The following is a 21265-nucleotide window of genomic DNA, read 5'->3' as shown; positions in this document are numbered from 1 at the left end:
CATCGCTGCGTAATCACTGGGGCTTTCCAAAAACTCCCCACGACCAGGCACACGCTGCGGCGCTGCCACTGAGCTTCCCCCGGTACCAGCCGGCTGCTCACTAACAGAGCCATCAGCCCCGGGTTAAGGGCAAAATCACGATTAAATGGTCTCGCCGAGCACACATCACGGTTTTCTTCCTTCCTGAGATACACCAACCTGATACAGCTAAAAAGAGAATTCACCAGCGATCTGCCTTAGAGGGCTGGGTTACAAATTCGGAGGGCAATGTGAAGCAGCAGTTCGGCTTTCTGCTGTGCCCACGGCCGTCCAGGCTCAGCAGGCAGGACACGAGCGTGTGGTCCCGGAGACGCCCCCTCCCAAGCGGTGCAGCGCCGGAACAAAGCCGGCCCGGGGCTCCCGGGGCACAGCCGGACCGTACCTTCGTGGGTAGGCTCGGGGTCGGGTGTCAGCGAGATGTCATCCAGCTCGCGCAAGCACAGCCACTCTCCATCCATCGACACGCGGAATTTGCAAAGATAGATGGTCTCCATGGCAGCCTGAGTGATCTTGTCTGTGGTGGGGGTTGGCATGTCGCTTTGAGGCGTCAGAGCAGACATGATGACTCAGCTGGTACAACAACAACGGGGGCAAAATAAGGACTAAAAACAAAACCTTTCTGAAGAAGAAAATCGGAAATACCTTGCGATTAAAGGACAGATTGCTCAGGATCACTCTGGCCTTTTCATAGATCAAGCAAGGTAAAAACGCTGCTCCTTCCCGCTTAGCTCTGCCTCCCTCCTTTGCACCGACTGCCGTCGTCTCCAGTTATGCTAGAGGCTATCGATCCTCAGCATCCACAAAAACCTGGCTTCTCCACCAGAGGCAGCAGGGAAAAAGAAGTAAAAAAATATAAAGAGGAAAAAAAAAAAAAAAAAAGAGGCAGCAGAATCAAAAAATAGTGTCTTCCTCTGGTGATGACCCCAGAAAAAACACAAAGGACAAGCGGAGAGGCAGTGTCCCGGTGTGCCGAGCTCCGAGCGCTGCTCCCCTCTCCCGGCGCAGCCCGGGCAGCGAGTGCCGCCGGGATTGGCTGTGCGCAGGGAGCAGGGTGGCGACCAAAATGGCTGACTAATGAACTGAGCTGGAAATCCAGGCTCATGTGATCGCCTGCGATTCCCAGGATGCTGCCGAGAGGCTGCTGATGCGGGACCGGCAGTCAGGCGCTCCTCGGCACAGCAGCTCCTCGCCGGGCTGTGCCAGCCCGCTGGGGAGCGAGCGGAGCACCGCCGCACCCCCCTCCATCGCCCCCGGAATACAAAGGAGCAGCGCCAGCAATACAAAGGCACATTTGTATTCCGCTCACATCCCGGCATGCCACTACAGGAATTCAATCGGCACCTTTGTTTTCACGGGAGGTGTGCGAAGCGCGGTTTGGGTTTTATTCGCTGTGCCATCTTCTCAGGGGGCACACCTTGGAGCTAGAATTTCCCATGCACAAGAAATGTTAGGATGGATTTATTGTCTGAGGCTAACAGGAAGGAAAAAATGATCTGGCTCTAAGCACTCGAGTGACTGGGGATGAAGCTCTTTTAGCAGGGCATGTGCACATGGAAGGACAATAAAGGAGAACACTACGAACACCATGACCCCATCTTATACTTTTAAATCTCCCCTGAAAATTACGCTGCTCAGGTGAGGCTGACAAAGAAATATTGTTACTCAGCAGGAAGAGAAACAGGCTTCCAGGCTTTCAACAATAATATAATAGTATTTTATAATAACAGCACTGCAGTCCCTGTCCCTTCCTGACTGGCTGAACCTCGCCTGTGTCCCCAGCCCAGAGAGTCCTGGTGCTAAGGGACAAGAGGTGCCAAGTCAACGAACAGGCTTCTCATTCCCAAGGTCGATGTAGTGTCACCACCCACTTCAACAATGCTATCAGGCACCAATACATGAGCTTATCCAACCTCATTCCTGTGTGGCTCCAATATATTTGAGGAGAGCAGATGTGTAACATCCATCTAAAATGGATGGACAGTCAGCCTTGGAGAAGGCTGGCACCAGAACAATACACTGGTAAGAACACGTGCCCCATGTACAGGACCTTGATTACTCTCCCTACTTTTTGTTCCCCTAAGAAGTAGTCAGAGGGAAGTACATGTTTGTTGGGGATGTGAAATGCCAAAGCAGATAGCTGGATACAGAATTCAGCATGCCAGAGCAGACAGCTGTCAGGAGAAAATGGCATTGTCATGTACAAGCCTCATAAAACTGGGCAAGAGGACTAGGAGCTGCTATTTCTTACTGGCAAGAGGAAGCAGTGACTTTTGGTGAAAACTTCCTGCTTAGTGCAGCACATTTTGACTCAGCAGCTCTTTCCCCATTAGGCCAAACCCAAGCAAGCACCAGGCAGCCTGTTCTGACAGTGATGCAAAGGGCACACGGAAAACAAGAATTACTATTGTTTCTTCTCCCCAAGAGAACAGAGTTCATAAAGCCTGCTGACAGCATCTTAACTCGTATATTTATACACCCCTTCAGCAGTCACAGCCTCTAGCTGCAGCATCCACATCACACCACCCCAAATTGTAAACACAGTGACAGGGCCATGTACCAACTGCTAGAGAACAGCTGCTGGCCCTGGCTAACCCTTGGACAGCGTCTAAACAAACGGCACACACGCAAAACAAGCCCTTCAGACTCAAAGCACCATCAACTATTGCTCAAGCTATTATCCAACACATCTCACTACAGACAGTTTCATTTCTTGGTTTTCAAAGCAATTAGAAATGCCAACAGCACTGGGTGTAACCCTGCAGCTCCCACTTCTCAACACGGGTCTTCAGCTGAACTCAGCACAGGCAAGTGCCCCGCACATCAGCATCACAGGGAAGGTCTGCTAAAAAATCAGGAACCATTCAACTTCCACTTTCTTTAGCAAACCAAAAAGGTTTGCTTTTAACATGCAGAAATAACAGAAGCCAGTAATTCCTTTCCAGCTGAGTTCTATTTTCAGGCTCCTTTATGCAATGATCCTTCTGCAAGAACTCCACAGAGATATTTACAGTACTAAGAAAATGTTCTTTGACTTATTTCCAAAACGGAAAAAAAACCAAAAACAAACAAAAAAAAAAAAAAAAAAAAAAAAGAAACCCACCCTAACAGGAACTTTTTTAACTTATGACTTATCTTTTTATCACCACGTGAAAACCACAAGACAAGCTTTTCCCTATCCCCATCCTATGCCCCAAAGTGATTAAAAGGAACAAAGCATCTCATGAAGAAACAGAAGAAAGGTATCAAATTAATGTTATAATAAAACCTTTCATACAACTACCAGGCAACTCAAGTGCACCTGATAAGGCTCCATCAGGGTTCCAGGATGGTCATGGATACAGGAAAACCCAAATCATGGATAAATGCAGAGGAGGTTGTGCAGGATAAACCACTTTCTCCATCTCAAACAAGTCAGGCAGCCTTGACTGGTCCTACAAACCTTCCTGTGAGCTACACTTTGGCACAAGCCCTTAGAGGCTTTGGCTAGATTGCAAAACACAGCAGGGGTCTGCCAAAACATTTTTAAGATTCAATAATCACACACTGACTGCACTGGAATTTTAAGACCAACCACCTGAACACCAAGCACTCCCTCAGCCACCAGTATTTGGGAGGTCAGCTGTACTGCAAAGTATTTGGAGTTTCAAAGCTGAATGAATTAGAATAATCTACACCAAGAAACCCAAACAAATTGCCAAACCATCCTCAGGACTCCAGGGAGCATCTTTGGGTGCGCTTTTATTTTCAGAGCCCGCACGGGAACAACCCGTGCTTCCATCATTAGGAGAAAGTTTTCCCCCTGCCTGCATAGAGATTGCAAAGCAAGAAAGACAAAGCCATCTCTGACACAGAATGTAATCTAAAGAGATAAAATTAGCAACACAGCATCTACATGGCAAAGTCTGCTTCCGACTCCTCTGCCAGGACAGATATGCACATTACTTCAAATCCCAGCTACTCCCAACCCTACAAGCTCAAACAGGAATGGGCAAAAGGAGGTTTAACAACCCAAAAATCAGTAACAATTTCTTAATTAAGAAGTGACAAACCAATTTTTCTTTACCTACTGTGAAACACAGATATTATTTAAGGATTGAAATAATTCTCATAATTGAAGGAAAGGGAAGGAACAGTCTACTTCAAGTATCATGTATTGGGTAGGCTTTCAGTGAGAACAAGCTCGGGTTGGTTTAAGGTTTTTTAAGGACTGCCTAATCAAGTTGCTTTTATTCTGTTCTAATGTTTTGCTGCACGTCAGCATGTTTAAGTACATCATCTTGTTCTTTCTTTCTGGAACCACCTGTAACAAGTAAGCAGGTGCTGCTGCCATGAAGAGCTTCTGCAGTCTCCTTCCCTAAGCAGCTCTGGCCTTCACCTGATGTTTGGAATCAGGTGAGAATACAACAGAATAGTTCAAGGACTGAGTTGTTACAGGGAAAAAAAGACTTGAAATCAACCTCCAAAATATTGTGAAATACTTTTTGGTGTAGTGGCCACTGCCTCCCTGTAACACTTTGCAGCAGAACTGCTCCTGCTGTTCTGTGGGAGCAAATGAAAGATGCTCTTAGAAATGTGAGAACTGGGGAAAAGAAAAACCACAACAAGAAAAAAATAAATGGGGGAAAAAGTGATTAACTGACAGAGTTTGCCCCAAAAGACAGAGTTCAAGACACCGTGCAAAAAGATGCTGATCCCTGCTCCCTCCAGACACAGCTACCACTGCACCAGTCAGCCCCTGAGCGAGCTGTGACACTCGATACTGCACAGGCAGCTCCACCTCCATGGCCCACAAAAACAGGGCAACTTTTATATGCATCTTGTAAAGGTTTCTCACAAAGCTTACACGAACCCTCACTGCAGAATAAGGCTGACAAGGGATAAAGCATTGCTCAACCACTGGGCTTCTCCACCAAGTCCCTGTGCACAAACGTGCTCGTCTCAATGCTTCAGTTTCCCCACGTCCAGATAAGAGCTTCCCACAAAGTTTAAACAGATACAATTAAATATTTTTCTCTAAGTCTTCTTTTCTATCACAAGTAGCTCAAGCCCTTGCATGCATATCACAGGGTTTACTATGAGTAAAGATCTCCTGATTAGGGAAAAATTACAAGTAAAACTGAAGGTTTTGAAAGGGGTCTGTCATTCTAAGCAATTTAACATAGAGGGACTTTGGACATAAGTTGGCAGCCACAGACAGTCCTTCATAGAGCTCAGAGCAAAGTCAGGGCATTTCACCTCCTCTTGGCATTACAGACATGGACTTCTTACCTCACTGGTTCTAGCTCTGCTGAGTAATGCCTTCAAGTACATCAGCTTCCAAAGCAGAAAAAAACCCCAGATACCCGCTCCAAACAAATCAGCTCCTGAGTGAGTGAGAATGCTCACCTGGGAAAGGAGGTGACAAAGCAAAGGCCAAAAGCTCAGTCACACACACTCTGGCAGCAGCCCAGAGGATGAAGCTGCTGGTTATTTTTAGGATGGATGGAAAAGAGAAGATCTCTTCTGTATGCACACATGTGTGTACTTCTTATTTAATTTTAAAACACACCCAAATACTTCAGAGCACTCCAGCTTCCACAACTACACCACGAAAACATCATAAAGAATCTCACAAAGGAGAACGCTGTTTGTCACCCAACACGCCCCACACAGCGATGCACTTCAGCCTCTTCAGGTCTCAAGCGCGCAGTGTCCTCGCCACGCGTTTATTTTCCGCACCAAACACGAGGAGGAAACCCGAGAGGGTGTTCCCCAGCCCCGAAACTACACCCCGCGTGTCCAGGACAGCCTGTTGGATTTCCAAGGGCGGCGGCGATGCTCCTCAAAGGGCTCTCTGGGGGCTGGTTTTGCCGAGCTGCTGGGCCAGCACGGCTCACATGCCACCCCTCCAACCGCCTCCTTCCGAGCCCCGCCGCCGGGAGCAGCCGGGTCCCCCCGTAGCCCCGCGGGGCAGGGGCAGCTTTGGGGCGGCTGCCCCCAGCCCGGCCGCGCCCGTGGCAGCGAGAGCCGCACGCCGGCCGCCCGGAGGGCTCGGGGCAGCGGCACTCCCGGAGGGGAGCGACGCCCAGGGACCCCCGGTCCGCCGCCCACCCCGCCTCGATGGACGCTCCCGGCCCGGGAGCAGCCCCGTGGTACTCACGGGTTCCGTCCGGCCCCGGGTAGCTCAGCACCAGCACGGGCAGCGCGGCCCCGCCGCGGGGCGCCGGGGGTCTCCACAGCCCGGGCGGCGCGGCCGCGGCGCCGCCTCCATGGCCGGGGTAGAGGAGGAAGAACGGCGGCGAGGCAGGGCGCGCCTCCTCCTCCTCCTCCGCCGCTGCCGCCGCCTCCCCGGGCTCGGGCCGCCGCTCCATGCCGGGGGGCAGCTCCTCTTCGGCCCCGTCCCGGGAACTTTCCGCCGCCGGCGGCGGCAGCGCTGCCCGCTCCGCCTCCGCCATCGCCGCCCCAGCCCCCGCCCCGCCCCGGCCGGGAAGCGCCGCTGCCGCCCCAGCCTCCGCCCCCGGGGGCTCCCCCCGCACCGCCGGCAGCGGCTCGCCCCGGCACGGAGGGAGCACGGCCGGTGACAGCCGCCCTGACAGCCGCCACCCTCTGATGGTGCAGGGGCTCTTACCCTTGAAGCGAAGCCGAGGCACCATCTCCTGCCTCCCCTTGGCTTTCCCCGGCGAGAGAGGTCATGGACAGCAGCGTTTTCAGATCCTGGGACAAAAGGGAAGAAATAACAAGTATATTCTTCAGTAGTAAAACTGCCAAATAGAGCGTACTACTGGGAATTTCACTTTGGACAGTCTTACAGAAGACAGGGCAATTAATGTGGATTGTGGTGCTGTCAGCAGGCAGGAAGCACATAAACCTGCGAGTTTTTAAAGAGCACCCTGCCTTCCACGCGCTTGGGTTAAGCTGAAATACCTTGCTGCTTTCTTTTTAAATCTCACATTAAAATTGCAAAAGCAAAGCTGTAAAGGCTACTGATTCATGGAGACTGATTTTTCAGCCCTGTCCCAAGTCATGCAACATGTTGCAAGTAATTGAACAGATGCTTTAATCCACTTCACAAATCGCACAGCTGAATGTTTGAATTTCTAAGTGCTAACAAGAGTAAAACAATACCCAGACTGTGTGTGATGGAATAATTATGGAACACAGCTAGGAAAACCTTGACAAAATCTAAGGCAGTAGCAAATGTATTGCCATACGAGTTAGTCAATATATTTTCCTTTTCCTGTATCGACAGAAATTTCAGGTTGTGATGCAGAAAGCATCGTGTTCCCCCTACCACTGCACTTTTCTGCCCAAGCTTCCAAAGGCAGCCAGGCTTACTCTGGATGCTCATCACACCCCAAGGATTATTTCTTCCAGTGCAGGAAAACAATAGCTCGTACCTTGGAGCTTTCTACACTTTGCCTGCATCAGTTTAACTATGAATCACTTATGAGAGGTGTGGCAGGACTGACTGTCCTTTGCATTACTGCGCTCCAAGCGAGCGGGTGGAAAGAACCCAGGGCAGGTCCTTCCCTTGATGTGAGGGTGATGGAGGTGAAGCAAAGCTGTTACCTGAGCTGAGTCCCACCTGCTTTAGGTGCTGCTGAGGCTGCCAGTCTTCTCCAAGCAGGACCCTGGCAAGGACAAGTGCCATCTCATGGCTGAAGCATTTCTTGGCAGTGTCAGCACCTTCCCCAGAAGCAATACTGGAAAAGGGAAAAAGCATTAACCAGGACTTGGATCCACTCCTTGCTTCTTTTCCTGATCACCTGTGGTCCTTGCCTGATTTCACGTGTTCATTTTCTCGGGGATTTTCAAAACCTGTTCACCACCAGGTATTTCCCTTCAGCACAAAACATTACTCCAAGTATTTCCTAGAGACACTATACAGTGTCCCCCCTCCCACAGCACTAACAATCACATCATAGATAAAAGCATATGGGAATTATGTTTATGGCTTTGTCCAGTCTCTGAACTGATCAAGTGGACATAATGCCTGGTTAATCTTCATTAACCCAGGAGCTGCCATCTGCCGGCAGGCAGGGCTGGCTGCTGACACGCAGGGCCTTCAGCCTAATCCCAGGTTTCTGAGGAAGCTGGCTGTAATGGCACACCAATGTGTTGTTTCCTTTATTTACTGCTCAGGTACAAGTCACAACAATTGTGCTTGCCAGCTGCTCGAGCTTTCCAAGGAAGCACATAGCCAGACCACCAAAGACCGTTAGTCCTTCATTTTTGCATCAAGGGAGAAATGTGCACAAGCAGGTTGTGTGGTAATGAGATCAGGGACCATCTCTGCTGGCTATTTTCCACACCTCATGTAATGCCTGTTACACAATACCATCCCTCCCCAGAAAAAGCACCTAAGCTGTTTTTTTTTTTTGCCCAGCATCTTACCCCTGACCTCTTGGCAGAGCCTCCAATGCATAGCTCAGCATTATCAGCGGCAGACTCCAACCAGGATCCCCGTGGGGAGTTAAAGGTGGGGAAATTCTTCTTCCCTCCTCATCAAGGCTGAGCAGCAAGGCTACTCCTTCTTCCCGGGAAGGAGCAGCTGACACTGTTGTTTATAGTAAGGGCAGGTGAGTAAGCACAGATCTAAGGAGACCTGTTCAGTACACCTGAGACAGGACTTTTCCCAGCTTAAGGTTGTGTTTCTACCTCTCCCTTCAACAAGCAGCCTGGAAAATGACCAATATACTCTCCAGCCAGCAATGAACAGTGTGTTCCTGGCAGAAACAGGCCTGGGGTCTTAAGGTTTACACAGGAACCCCACAAAAGCACATTTCACTCTCAAAGCACAAGCAGAGCAACCCCATGCTTGTATTACAGAACCTGGCCTGCCACTGGATCAAGAGCACACACTCATCTCCTGGCTTCCCCCAAGCCCATCACTCACACAAAACACTCCCATGAGATGCAATTGCATTATTAAATAAAGCAATTATTCTCCTGAAATAATTTCATATGGAAAACTAATACCTTTCAGATGCTATGGTACACTAACCAGGGCATGGGATCCCTGAAACCTGTCCCAGACACAAGCCCAGGTTCTACCTGAGACAGTTTTTGTAAAACTTGAGAAAAATTATCACTCACTCCTCCTTCATAGCCCAGACTGGAACTGACCACTCACAGTCAGCTCCTGTCAAGCACTTAAGTGTGGGGTTAAAATGCATTAACCCACACCAAAAGGCATGGCAGTATCACAACACCCCCAAAGTTTACCTGCCCACTGAAGACATAACACCTTACCCATCTGTTAAGGTGGTCCTGCAGCAATGCTTAGTCCTGTGGCAGCAGACAACATTTAACATTTATCATAGGGGAAGTTAATATGGTTATTAGATATACGGTTATAAAATCCAGGCAAGTCCACAAATCCTTGCTTTGCTTCTCACTTAATTCCAGAAGAGAAACAATTTTTCAGACCATATGAGACTAAGGAATTTTAAAGAAGTGCCCATATTTTAAGAGCTAACAAAGGTGCTAATCAGAACAAAAATTAACTACTATTAACCAGAACTCTGCAGCTCAACACAGGAACAGGATGGATCAGAACTAGACAGAAAAACAGAGCAGGCCAGTGACAGCAGCTGAACCCCTTTCCCAACGCACCCTCTCAAGAGGTCCATCCAATCACATCTTCCCCCCCTCAGTCCCACATGGCCTATTTAATTCCCTTTGCCTGATACATTCCTTGCAATCTCTCAAGGCTTCCTGTTCAGGGCAACTCAACAGCATCACTGCAGATGAAAATACTGTCAGACATGGGTGAGGTGTGGAAAGGGCCCTGTGCCACTCAGACGGCACCTTCTAGAAAGCCCCCTCTGAAAAAGAAAACCCAAATACCACCCACCCCCAGTCTCCTTAAGAATAAACCCCACAACATGGTGTATAAAATTTTTATTGGATTCAGCACTGCTCCTCGCAGCTCTGACCACCATCACTTAAGCTTCCTGCTCTTCTTCACCCCGGCCCGAATGCCAGAGAGCTCCCCGGCGTATCTGTGCAGCTCCCTGCGCACCTCGCGCACCTGGCCCTTGCGGCGGATTTTGGCTCGCCGGAATTTCTCCCGGTGCTTCACCCGGGGGTTGCGGTCGATCTTCCTCCTCTTGGGCGTGAGGCCTTTGTTCTTGATCATCTGATAGGTCACCCCTCTCTTCTTACTGGGATCCTCTCCTTCTGACACCGCTGCTTCTTCAGGCACATCCTCCTCTCCACTTCTCTTCCTCTTGAGCGCCAGCTTCTCCTCCATCATCTTGTAGTATTTCAGGGCAGCCTCCTCATCCAGCTCCGACTCATCCGACGACTCCGCAGCAGCAGCAGCCTGGCCATTAACAGGTGCAGAGGCACGTTTTGGTTTGGTTTTGTTGCCATTCATGGTGAGAAACACTGAAAACTTGTTTCCCTTCCGTAGCTTCTCTTCCTTCTTGTCATAGTAGCTCCTCAGAAGCATACGGACCTGCGGGGAAAGCTTCTGGTCTATGACAGCGAGGTCGTTGATGATATTCCTGTACTCCACCAGCCGTTCGATGACCGGGTGACTGTGAACCGGCACCCTCTTGGACTTGAGAACCAGATAGAAACTGATATTGGCACAGTAGTTCAGGTAGAGATGGTACTTGGTCTGCAAATAGCGGCTGCCCTTCCCCTGCGGGATAGTGCCGTCTCTGACCATTTGCAGCAGCGGGTGCAACTCATCCTTGATCTCCATGAGCTTCACCTCAAAGTCTTCCATCAGCTGCAGGAGCTCTGGGGACTCCTGCTTCAGCAGCTTCAGCTGCTCCTTCTTGGAAAGGGCCTGCAGATCCTTAGCAATTTTCTGCCCCTTGCTATCGTGGGTTTTCTGCTGCTTAGCCAGGTAGCCCTGGATCATGTCCAGACCATAATCATCCTCCCCCAAATCCCGCACCAACCGTCTCTGGATAACCTGAGCCTCCTGCTCCTCTTCCTCCTCCTCAGCATCGATCTCTTGCTGGCTCCGCTTGCCCTTGGCCTGGGCATCACTCCCATAGTCCGTGTCATAGTAGAGCTGCTTGCGCTGGCCCCAGGAGAGCTCATGGGGGAGCTTGGCCTCGGGATGCCGCTCCTCCAAGTCGCTTTCCATGGACAGGTCCCCCTCTTCATCCTCAACATCATTTGCATCTTCCTCACCTCCTTCCTCTTCTCCATCCTCAAAATGATTTTCATCCTCCTCAGCTTCTTCATCTTCTCCATCCTCATCCTCCTCTGCGCTGTACTCCACAAAGGGATTCCGATCCTGAATCTCATCCTCCTCATCCTCCTCCTCGCTGTCCTCGGGCAGCTGCAGACCCAGCACCTCCTCCTCCTCTTCCTCGCTGTCCCCGGCCTCGTCGCCGCTGTCCAGGGCGGCCATCACGGCGCGGAACTGTTCCTCGTGGAAGCGCTCCACATCGTCCGCCAGCTCCTCGGGGCCGGCGCGGCCGCCGGGCACCTCGGCGGGGTCATCGGCGGGCTCGGCGGGCTCGGCCCGCGGCCGCAGGACGGTACCGCGCCTGGTCCGCATGGCTCCTACTGCCCCCGCCGCGCTTCCCCTTCCGCTGCGTCCTTTCCGCTGGCTGCCGAGCCCTTCCTGTTCCAGGGCCGCAGCGTGGGCACGCCCCCGGGGAAGCGGGGCATGCCCCGGGCAGCCCGCGGCGAGCTGATGTTTCAGCCGTGGCAGCGCTCCCCAGGCAATGATGCCACGTGGGGAAAAAAAGAAAAGAAAAAAAAGCCCTTGTGTTGCCTCTTCGGGGCTTTTTCTTCCTCTAGAAGTCCAGCCAGTACAGCTGCTGTCTCTGCGGTCATCTTACGGCAACGAGGAAAAAAAAACAGACGGAGAACACACCTGACACCTGTGCCCTTGTAACCAAAACTTGGTACTCCGTTCCCTACCAGATGAAACTCCGAGAGAAGCAGAAGTATTTGCAAAGCTCCACGGACACCTCTGAGGTTTGGATATGACCTCTCCAGAGCCTTTCCCGTCACCGAATCGCACTTTTACAGGGATACAGGCAGCTTCAGGCTGCACAGCTCGGCAGCTGCTGCTTCATCACCTCTGCACTCCTTGAATCTATCCCCTTATCCCAAGAGATCCGTGCGTCCCAGAAAAGGAGCAATTCTCATTTTTTAACACTCGGGGACTCCTCCCTAGGAGGGCTTTTAATGCCGTCTGTATTTGCTCACCTGTGCATTGTCATCCTGTGGTTTTGTGTGTCTGTCAGCCATGGCACAGCACCAGCCCAGCCTCTCAGCCTTCCCACGGGAAAATGACATTAATACTGAGCCACAGGGAAGCCATCTGCTTTTATGAGCTGCAGGCAGCCCTGCCCCAAGAACAGAGTAATGAGACACCGGAATTAGTGTAGTCCAAGCTGAGAAACTCAGAGCCTGATAAATCAGGCATGCACACTTCCCAGCAAAAGCAACTCTGCAAACAAGTGCAGGGGCTTCTTTCTCACCACAGAACAGGTGCAGGTGTATTTATAAATACTCCTGGTCCAGCTTTTTGTAGAAAAAAACCCATGTCAAGCAGATATTCAAATTAGCTGAAACAGAGTGGGGTGCTTTACTCACTTTTTGGTGATTCATTTGGATCCTGATCAATCTGTTGGCCAACAGGTTTCAGTTTTAATACTCTGACACTCTCAGCCTCTTCACATGGTCACCTCTGGATCAAAACTTCCTTGCACAAACACAGTTTTTGCCTCAGACCGCTTTTCCAAATCTGTCCCTGCCAGTTTTCAGCCATCACCTCCCTGGACACAGGCCTGTAGAATAAAGAGCAATAAGAGTAATTTTGGTCTGGAGACAGAGCATCCTCTACATTTGTTGGCTATACCTCGGTGGAAATCTTCGCTTGATACTTGGACATGTGCAGCCAGATCCTGCCAGGCTAAAATTCCAGCTAACTTTTGCAGCTGTGACTAGAGAAACCCAGGCCTTTCTCATGTCCCTGTCCTTGAAAGTTTCCATCTTAAAACATCCTAATTTTTTTCAAGTCTGCCCTTTCAAAAATCAGCCTACTAACTTCCACTTGGACTCTCCTGGATTTAAATGGAATTGACATGTCTCCCAACCCAAAGTTAATTTCCAAGAGCAAGAAACAATCTATGTCTATTCAAACCTTCTCCAGGACTTAGTGAAAACATCAGCCACATCCAGGTGAAGCTGGAGATGATCTCCAGCATGAGTTAGCTGATCCAGTCAACCAGGAGCTGCTCAAGCCAAACCAGTTTGCTGCCAGCAGCATGGGATCACTGCTACCAAGACAACAATCAGAGACTGCTGCTGGTCTGTTTAGATGCACCTCTCTGTTGGCTTCCAAGTGAGAAAAGAGGAGCAAACAGAAGCCCAGGGCAGACTGCTCATGGATGGTGTGTTATGTGGAGAGAGAGGCCCCTGAGCCTTGCTGCTGTCCAGCCCCCCCCAGCACAGCAACAACAATTTCACCCCACTTCACTCAGGCAGCTGCCCAGCTTCTTACCTGGAAAATCTTAGTTCAGCATATCCAAAGGCATCTGGAAGCACAGGACATGTGAACAGAGACTAAAACCACAGGCCTGGTTCCCATTTCTTTTCCAATTCTCAGTTATTCCACCTCTAGGCTCTGCCCTGCAGGGAGGTTGGGAGTCTGGCTCCCCATGCAGCCCATTGCCAAACGCCCGCTCAGCCAGATCAAAATACAGAAGGCACCCAGTAAAAGAGGGGCAATCCATACAAATAATAGTCCAGAACATGAACCTTCCTCTCAAGATCTAGCTAGAAATCCCCAGAGACATGCAGGTGGCTGAAGGGACTGAAAATAGCTCTCAAGTCATCATATCCAGACCAAGGGACTGTACACACATCTGTAGATTTAGCAACCGAAATCCAGATACGCTGAGCGCTGGCAGCCAGGGAAAACCACCCAAGTGAACAGAAAGGCACAGACAGAATTCTGCTCAGCCTCTGCCTTGACATTTGAAAAGACTCTGCTTGCATGTTCCCAGGGCCATATTTTTGTTATTGCAGCCATGCAAACAGATCAGCACTAGTCTCCCTTGCATGTTGTTTATCCTGGTGCTGGTATCCTCCCTTCTTGCCTAATTCTAGCAAAATTCTTACAAAAAAGACTGACCCAAACAAACAGTACTTTAGACAGACATCCCTACCAGCACTGGTGAGGGGGTTTATTTTTTACCTCCTGCCAAAAATGGGACACAGGGAACATCTTGCCCCTGTCTCAGAGAGAGGGCTGCATAAAATTGTTAGAAATGCTTTCTAGGATGGGGCAAGGAAACAACCCCACATTTTTTCTCTGCTACAGACAGATCCCCAAGGAGAACACAAGGTTTGTAAAGAACTGTGGAACAACCCAATGTCCTGCAAGGGGTCAGCTGTGACCCATCTTTCCCCCCTCCCCAAGTCCCACGCTCCCCTTGCACATGAGCCCTGCTGATGTAACCTGAAAGCTCATTGCATCATGCAGCTGCAGGGTGAGGGGTTTGTGCTTGGGGAAAAAGCTCAGGGCACACAACCAGGGACTTGGAACAGTTCTGGCCTTAGGGACCCAGCCAGCAGGGTCTGGAAAAAGGGACACATCCTGCAAGGTGACAGGAACTAGGATGCTTGGCAGCATTGCCAGAAGAGCTCAGCCTCTTGAAGAAGCCTGGCAAGGGCAACCAGGCCCTTGCTAAGTTTGGGTTTCCCTTAAAAAGTGGCTTTTTCTGTACAAGACACATGCAAATGCTGCAGAGGCAGCTCTGGCCATTATAGGTTACATTTGCTCTTCAGAAGTTACACAAATGATGCCAAATCTGTGACCAAAAAAAAAAAAAACCCAAAAAACGTCCCAGGCCTCCTTCAGGAAAAGTTTGCATGCCCAAAACCCCAGGGTTTTCCTGACACCTGACTCAGGACCACTTGTAAACCACAAATCCCATGGAGTCCCTTGTCCATTCACACAAAGATGAGCTCCCCAATGCAGTGGGCAGAGCTGCAGTGGCTGTACCTCTTTCAGCCCTGCCCTGTCACCTTTCCTGCTTTCACTGCAGGCTCTCCTGGGAACAGGTCCAGCCCTTAATTCAGGTTTGCACACAGCTGGTCCAAACAGAACTTGGAGTTTGAAGCCTAAACTGACTTTTTTAATAGGACTCCAGGGGTTTTTAAGTCTGATTTCTCAAAACTAGAAGCCAGAGCTGTGACCCTGGGACTTTCTTACCTTCCATCAGCCCTGATGGCAAGGTGTCCTTGTACTCAGCAGCTCTGTTGCCTGTCAGTGAAGAACAGAAAAAAGCACAATCAAAGTGCAACCCCCTGCCCCATCTGCTCTGAAAGCCAGAGCTCTTGGTGCATTAACACACCTGGTTTCAGTCCTCAGCCACATTTTCCAGTGCTGGCCAGGCTGTTTATTTTAGGAAACCCATTTGCACACGCCCTTATAGGCAGAGTCATGCTCTCACTGACATTCTTCAAAAGAAGGGAAGGCAAGATGAAGAGCACTTGGTTGCTGTGTGTTGCCTTGGCCATCTCCTTGGGGATTATCCTTGTGGCAGGTAGGTGAGCAATAAAAAATGGAAAACTGGGATTAAGACATCAGTGGGAGGTTTGGTGTCATTTACCCTGAATTATTCTAACAGTCAGGATTCAAACCTCAAAGCCCACTCAAGCAGCCATGCTTCAGTGGTGCTTGGACTTCTCAGGGTGTTTCTGCATCAGAGCAGTGGGGTTTTAATTGCTGTCTGGAGGATAAAGTGATGACTAGCTCCAAATTTAAGACTTGATAATTAGGCATTTTTCTGTCAGGTTTCTGAAGCAATAATCTACAAACATGGATGCTTGTTTTTCTGCAGTCCTAGGGAGCTTAGCTGCTAGATCTAAAGGCTTCCAAAATCTTCCTGGCAATCCTGCCATACAGCTACAGCCAACTTATTCTGATTAAACTGTAGCTAATCATGGAACTCCACTGAATTTCTTGGAAACTCTTGATTTCTACTGAGCTCAACCTGTCCTCCCAGCACACTCCTCAGTGTGGGTCTCAGGTCTCTGGACAGTGTGAAGCCATCCTGCTGCACATGGCTGGGTCAGGCCTGCAGGGTGGAGTCAGTGCTCAGGGATAACCATCCAACAGCACAGACAGCTGCATCCCTGCACTTCCTGCAGCTTTTGGAAAAGGGCATCTTATTGCTTACTCCAGGCAGTTCTGTTGGGCTTCACAATGTATCAAAGGACAGTACAATACTGGATGCTGAGAAATTTTGTCCAAAACAGAGCCACATAAGTATTGAGGAGGGAGGGAACAGCTCAGTGCAGTGACTCAGGCATCAGGAAATCCAACCTGAAGACATTTAGAACAGCACTAGCCAATTTTGCATTTAAATACCTTCCCCCAAGAGACTTCTCTGGGTGACACTTGGAGATACTGCAGATAAAATCAAATTTTTTTAGCATTGTAATCTTAAATGAAAAATTGATGGAGCACCAGTAACTTGAACAGTGAAGCCAAGAGCATAACACAAAGAACCAAATCAGGGCAGTATTTTTAGAGCAGTCAGAAAAACCTGCATAGGCATAAGATTGTGTTAATCTAATTTTAGAATTAAAACCTGCTCTGAGAGGTTTTGGGACAACCCAAAAGCCAATAGGATCTGACTTGAACATTGGCTTTGGATGAAGGGTTTGGAAAGAGCTGCACACAAAGTTAAGTGGAATGCAGCGTAGACAGCAGAGGAAAAACTGTGTGATGGACAAAAAGGCAGAGACTTCTCCGGAGCCAAAAAGAGGACAAGACAAGGAGCCAGGGACCAGAGAGGCTTTTCTGGGAGGCTTCTGCATCAGAGGGAAGAGCTCATGTGGAACGATGAGTTGGCAGAGAAGAAGCTTGGAGAACAAGCTAGGAAAGTGATTTCCTTCCCAAGCTAGGAACTCCATAGAGGACCTTATCCAGCAGGTACACTGCTGCCAAAGGCCACAGAAACAGCTTGTAACCAGCAGGTCAACTCTGGGGTCACTGAGGCATCATTTTACACAGTATTGGTACCTTTTCACAGTTAGGGTGCCTGACATATCAGAAATCCTGGAATGGAAGCAGATGAGACCAGGATATTACAGGGAAAGGAAGGACTAAAGCTTTCAAGTCCAATAACTCCCAAATCATTTATAGACATGATTAACCCAGCTTTTTTCAGCCTGTTTCTTCTTCCTCTCTCTGATCAAATCAAGGGACAAGCAGAGCAGGCAAGAACTGAGATCCATTTGAGTCCAAAACAAACTGTCCCCATATGACAAAAATAGCTAGGTCTGCTACTTCTAAAGCAGGCTGAAGGTGCTGTAACAAGAATGATGCAACATCAGGAACATCCCAAAAGCCTCCGAGCGACACCTGGCATGTTTCAGCCTGCTTCAACTGAGTTTCATATAGAGTAGCCTGCTAGAAGCAGCAGTTTAGAGGGGTAAATCAGGACTAGAGTTTTCCCTGCAAACCACAAGTATCATCAGGGCCAACTGCCTTTCCCTGCCACATCAGCAGGCTGCCTCCTTGCTGGGTCCTCCCGTGCTTTTTGGCAGCTGTTCCCCCAGGAACCTGACGGACAGGATACCACTACCACTCAAAGAAGACTGGCACATCTGCCACTTTGGCAAGGTCAGGACATTTGTTTAGAGATCAGATCCAAACTGGGGTTTGGACTGCTGGAGCAGTCCTGGTGCATGACAGCAGAATTGTATAACCAATTCCTAGTGAAAGAGCACTTCAGACGCCAGGTGTGGCTGGGACTTGCTTCCCATTTTACCAGCAATCCCTGCATGTTTGTCCCTCACCAGGCACAGTGTCCAGGTTCCTAATCTTGTCCTTCCCAGTCCCACCACCCCTACATACAGCAGCACACTGAGCTGAGCAGGAAAACAGCTGAACCCTTCTTTGCTGAGAGAATCACTTGTACCTGATGCAACCTCAGCTTAAACCAACCCAGGTGCTGTAATGGTGCATTGCTGACATGTTCATCCTTTGGCTATCTGCTAAAGCAGCTTTCAAGGATTTGGCTATTGATTCTGGCATTGTCTATCCTGTGCTTGCAGGTTATCCAGTGGCTCCCAGCGATGAGGAGTACGTGCTGGTCAATAATAAGTGTCAGTGCGTAACAGTGACCTCAAAGTTTGTCCCCTCCAAAGAAGATCCTCAGGAAGAAGTCCTGGAGAGAAACATCCGCATCATGTAAGTGGCAGCCGAGTATCTCACAGAGATGGTGAGCAGGAGATGCAGTGTTATACCAGTTTTCTTTGCATTGTTTCTCATGTCCCAGCACTGGTGAAGTGAACAGCTTTTCATGTGGGCTGCTTTCTGTGGCATCCTGAGTATTTCGCTTTGCTAAGTGCTTTTCTGCCTCACATGAACCTCTCTGTGTTTGTTCCTTCAGATGCAAAAAAACATCTCCATGTTTTAGACAGACCAGTAGTAACTTCACAAAGTAGGCTGGGGATGTAGATAATGACCTTTCAAAAGTTGATCAAACCTGATACAAGATTGGGCCCATGACACTGGATTTACTTCCTGACCTGACCGAAAGCCTGGGAAAAGAGTTAATGCCTAAACTGTCTCCCATGAGACAGTGCTCAGTTCAAGAACAGGACTTTGTCCTGTCCTCTCCTAGAGTATTTACCAGGTGACCCCAGGCAGGAAGAATGATGCATCTGACTCCACAATATCACAAAGTTAATTAATTTCTTTATGATACTATATAACACTATAACTATTTTGCCCTATATTACACTAACAAGAGCAATACTAAAATGAAGAACTCTTGACTGTCTGCTGACCAGACAGTCAACACAGCTTGGACCTGATCAACTAATTAACATAAACTATGTCCACCAGAATCCAATCAAGCAATCACCTTCAGGTAAATAATCTTCCAACACATTCCACATGTTCAAAAACACAGGAGCAGCAAATGAGACAAGAATTGTTTTGATCATTCTTTTCTCTGCTTCTCTCTGTTCAGAGGGCATGTGAATACCCCACTCTCCACTCACACACACCTAACAGAAGTGTGTATGTCTCTGGGAAACAGCTGCAGGAGTGCTCTAGAGCTCACAACAGGAGAGCCACTAATTAATCATCCCTGTCCATCAGCCTCAAGCATCTGCTAGCTCAGAGTTTTACAAAAATTAACCCTCTCAGCACTGTCACCTTACAAGTGGCACTTAGATCAATTGCTGCAGTCCTCCCAGGGAGGGTTGTTGCCTTTGAAGGTGCAGAGAACCAAGATCTCCTGTTCCAGGGGTTTGATTTGGAGAAGGGTCAGAATGTCAAGCACCTGAAGAGGAAGAGCTGTAAATTGCTCACAACAGAGCAGATTGTTTAATAAGCAGTTTTCATGCAAGTGACTCTTTTCCCACCTTTGCAGAGTTCCCCTGAAGGCTCGGGAGAACATCTCTGACCCCTTGTCCCCACTCAGGACCACTTTTGTCTACCGCTTGAGTGAACTGTAAGTCGTTTTACTTCCTACCTTCATTTGCCAAGACTTAACCCTCAGCAGTGCTAAAAGATGCTTGAGGGCCAGATGTTCCCCTGGAACACCTACGAAGGGCACAGCACTCTCCTGGCTCAACATGCAGATGAGCAAGAAAGATTGGGGGTTCAGCAGGGGCATCTTTTCACCTAACTCCTCACACTTGTTCTCTTCCAGCTGCAAAAATTGTGAGCCCATAGAAATTGACCTGGGTGGGGCCATCCACCAGGCCCAGCAGGGCAACTCCTGTGAGGAAGCTCAGACGTGCTACACCTACGACAGGAACCAGTGCTACAGCTCCCCTGTGCCCCTGCTGTACCATGGGGAGGTGATGCAGGTGCCAGCAGCTCTGACCCCTGACTCCTGCTTCTCCCAGTAGCTCGGCCTTCTGCTTGCCAGAGCCTCCAAGCACCCCTGTTCCTATCCCAAATGTATGTAGAGCACCACAGCACCTGGATGGCAGCAGCCCAAATGCTGGCCCCTGCAGTAACCCAATTTGTCTCTTCCCATTTCCAACCTCAGCCTCGTGCCATCTCCCAAGAGCAGCTCCTGGCTGTCAGCCTCCCTTCATGTGTCCCTGGCACATAGCTGCAATGCCAAGCTGTGTCTCAGCCACACAGACCAGATCCCCAGCAGACAGAAGGCATTCCCCTGCAGTCAAGGGAACTACACTCATTTACAGCTCTGGGCAAGCTGTCCTTTTCAGTCTCCTGCATGCCTTCCCCAGACATCAGCACGAGTGTCTGTGTCCTTCCCTCCTGAGCAATCTAAAGTGACCTCTGCACAACCTTCACACAAGGCCTTTGATGACATTAGCAGCATTTAGGCCCTCAGAAAAGAGTTGTAAAAGCACAGCTGAGACAAAAGATTCGGGATCCTTCTAGCACCTGGACATCTGCAAGCTTCCAGTTCTCCCAGATTCAGAGAAGATCAAAAGATGCAGCTACCCTCAAGTGTTTTGCAAAGCTGCCAAGCCCTCAACTGTGCCAGGAATCCTCAACTCTTCTGGGAGATGTTGGGCATTTCACTTTCCCCACTGCTTTACTGATACTGCTGCCTTCTTCCACCCCTGCTCCTGGTTCAAGTGGTGAAAAGAAAAAAAAAATCAAGTGGGCTCAAATTTCTTTACTTGCTCCTTATCTTGCATTTAAAACCTCAAAAAATTCTATGAGCACAACATAAATTGCTAGAGCAGGACCCTAGTTCAAGGTTTAGAATTGGAGTGATGAAACAGCAAAACCTTATCCCCAGAACTGTAGCTTTGTTAAGTCAAACATTCAATAAATTTTTTTCTGCAATCAAGCTGTGTGCTGTATTCAATTCAATAAGAAGGCATAAAAGGAAGCCAAACCTATAATCATATTATTTTCTCTTTTGCTATTAATCAAACTCTCCCTAAATAACTGTTTATATTTACAGGCAAAGTCTCCCAAAACACCAGAATAGAAATATTTCCTTGCACTTACAGAACCTCTGACAGATTGAGGCTGAACTGGTTTATCATTTCAGGATCAGATCTGCATCACTGAGCTGCTTTGATTCCCAATCAGTGCAGGATCAGAGTCTCAAAATCCAAACATCACCTAAATTAACTCTTGAAAGGGCAATCCACAGATCAGTTGTTTTCATCACCCCTGAAGAGAGTACTTTTAAACAAGTAATCTGGGGGATATTCATTCACGTACAAGGGGTCTGTCCTAAAGAAAAAAATATCATGTGGGGCCAAATTTTGGAGAGCAAAGATATAAAAAAGGATT

At 49.0% G+C, this 21265-nt stretch overlaps 3 protein-coding genes across 8 annotated transcripts in view; 1 reads left to right on the top strand and 2 right to left on the bottom strand.

Annotated features, from left to right (window-relative positions):
- Window positions 1-7721, bottom strand: part of RUFY3 (RUN and FYVE domain containing 3) — a 32301-nt gene extending 24580 nt beyond the window's left edge. For 3 of the 6 annotated variants that reach the window (XR_007777472.1, XM_030239581.2, XM_030239582.2), the window contains exon 1: window positions 6179-6473. Coding sequence is in view for 5 of the 6 variants with exons in the window: in XM_030239581.2 (XP_030095441.1) it covers window positions 6179-6473 (295 nt within the window). In the remaining variant the exon portion in view is untranslated. Of the gene's footprint in view, window positions 1-421; window positions 1076-6178; window positions 6474-6646; window positions 6733-7603 lie in introns of those variants that run through there. The other 3 variants (XM_018923534.3, XM_018923539.3, XM_018923535.3) reach the window with 2 other exon arrangements.
- A 2185-nt stretch (window positions 7722-9906) lies between these two features.
- Window positions 9907-11576, bottom strand: UTP3 (UTP3 small subunit processome component). Its single transcript, XM_009098535.4, has one exon. It carries the CDS (start codon window positions 11543-11545, stop codon window positions 9962-9964), a length of 1584 nt encoding a protein of 527 aa, XP_009096783.2. The 5' UTR covers window positions 11546-11576; the 3' UTR covers window positions 9907-9961.
- Window positions 11577-15386: 3810 nt separating this feature from the next.
- JCHAIN (joining chain of multimeric IgA and IgM) lies at window positions 15387-20810 on the top strand. The gene is made up of 4 exons (XM_009098495.4): window positions 15387-15554; window positions 18076-18211; window positions 19404-19484; window positions 19686-20810. The coding sequence occupies exons 1-4, from the start codon at window positions 15452-15454 to the stop codon at window positions 19885-19887; spliced, it is 522 nt and encodes a 173-aa protein (XP_009096743.1). The 5' UTR covers window positions 15387-15451; the 3' UTR covers window positions 19888-20810.
- Window positions 20811-21265: the final 455 nt, after the last annotated feature.

This window comes from Serinus canaria, chromosome 4, assembly GCF_022539315.1.
Source record: "Serinus canaria isolate serCan28SL12 chromosome 4, serCan2020, whole genome shotgun sequence".
Lineage (NCBI taxonomy): Eukaryota > Metazoa > Chordata > Aves > Passeriformes > Fringillidae > Serinus > Serinus canaria.
The sequence above is the reverse complement of the archived record's forward strand: the minus strand, read 5'-3'. Positions and strand labels throughout refer to the sequence as shown.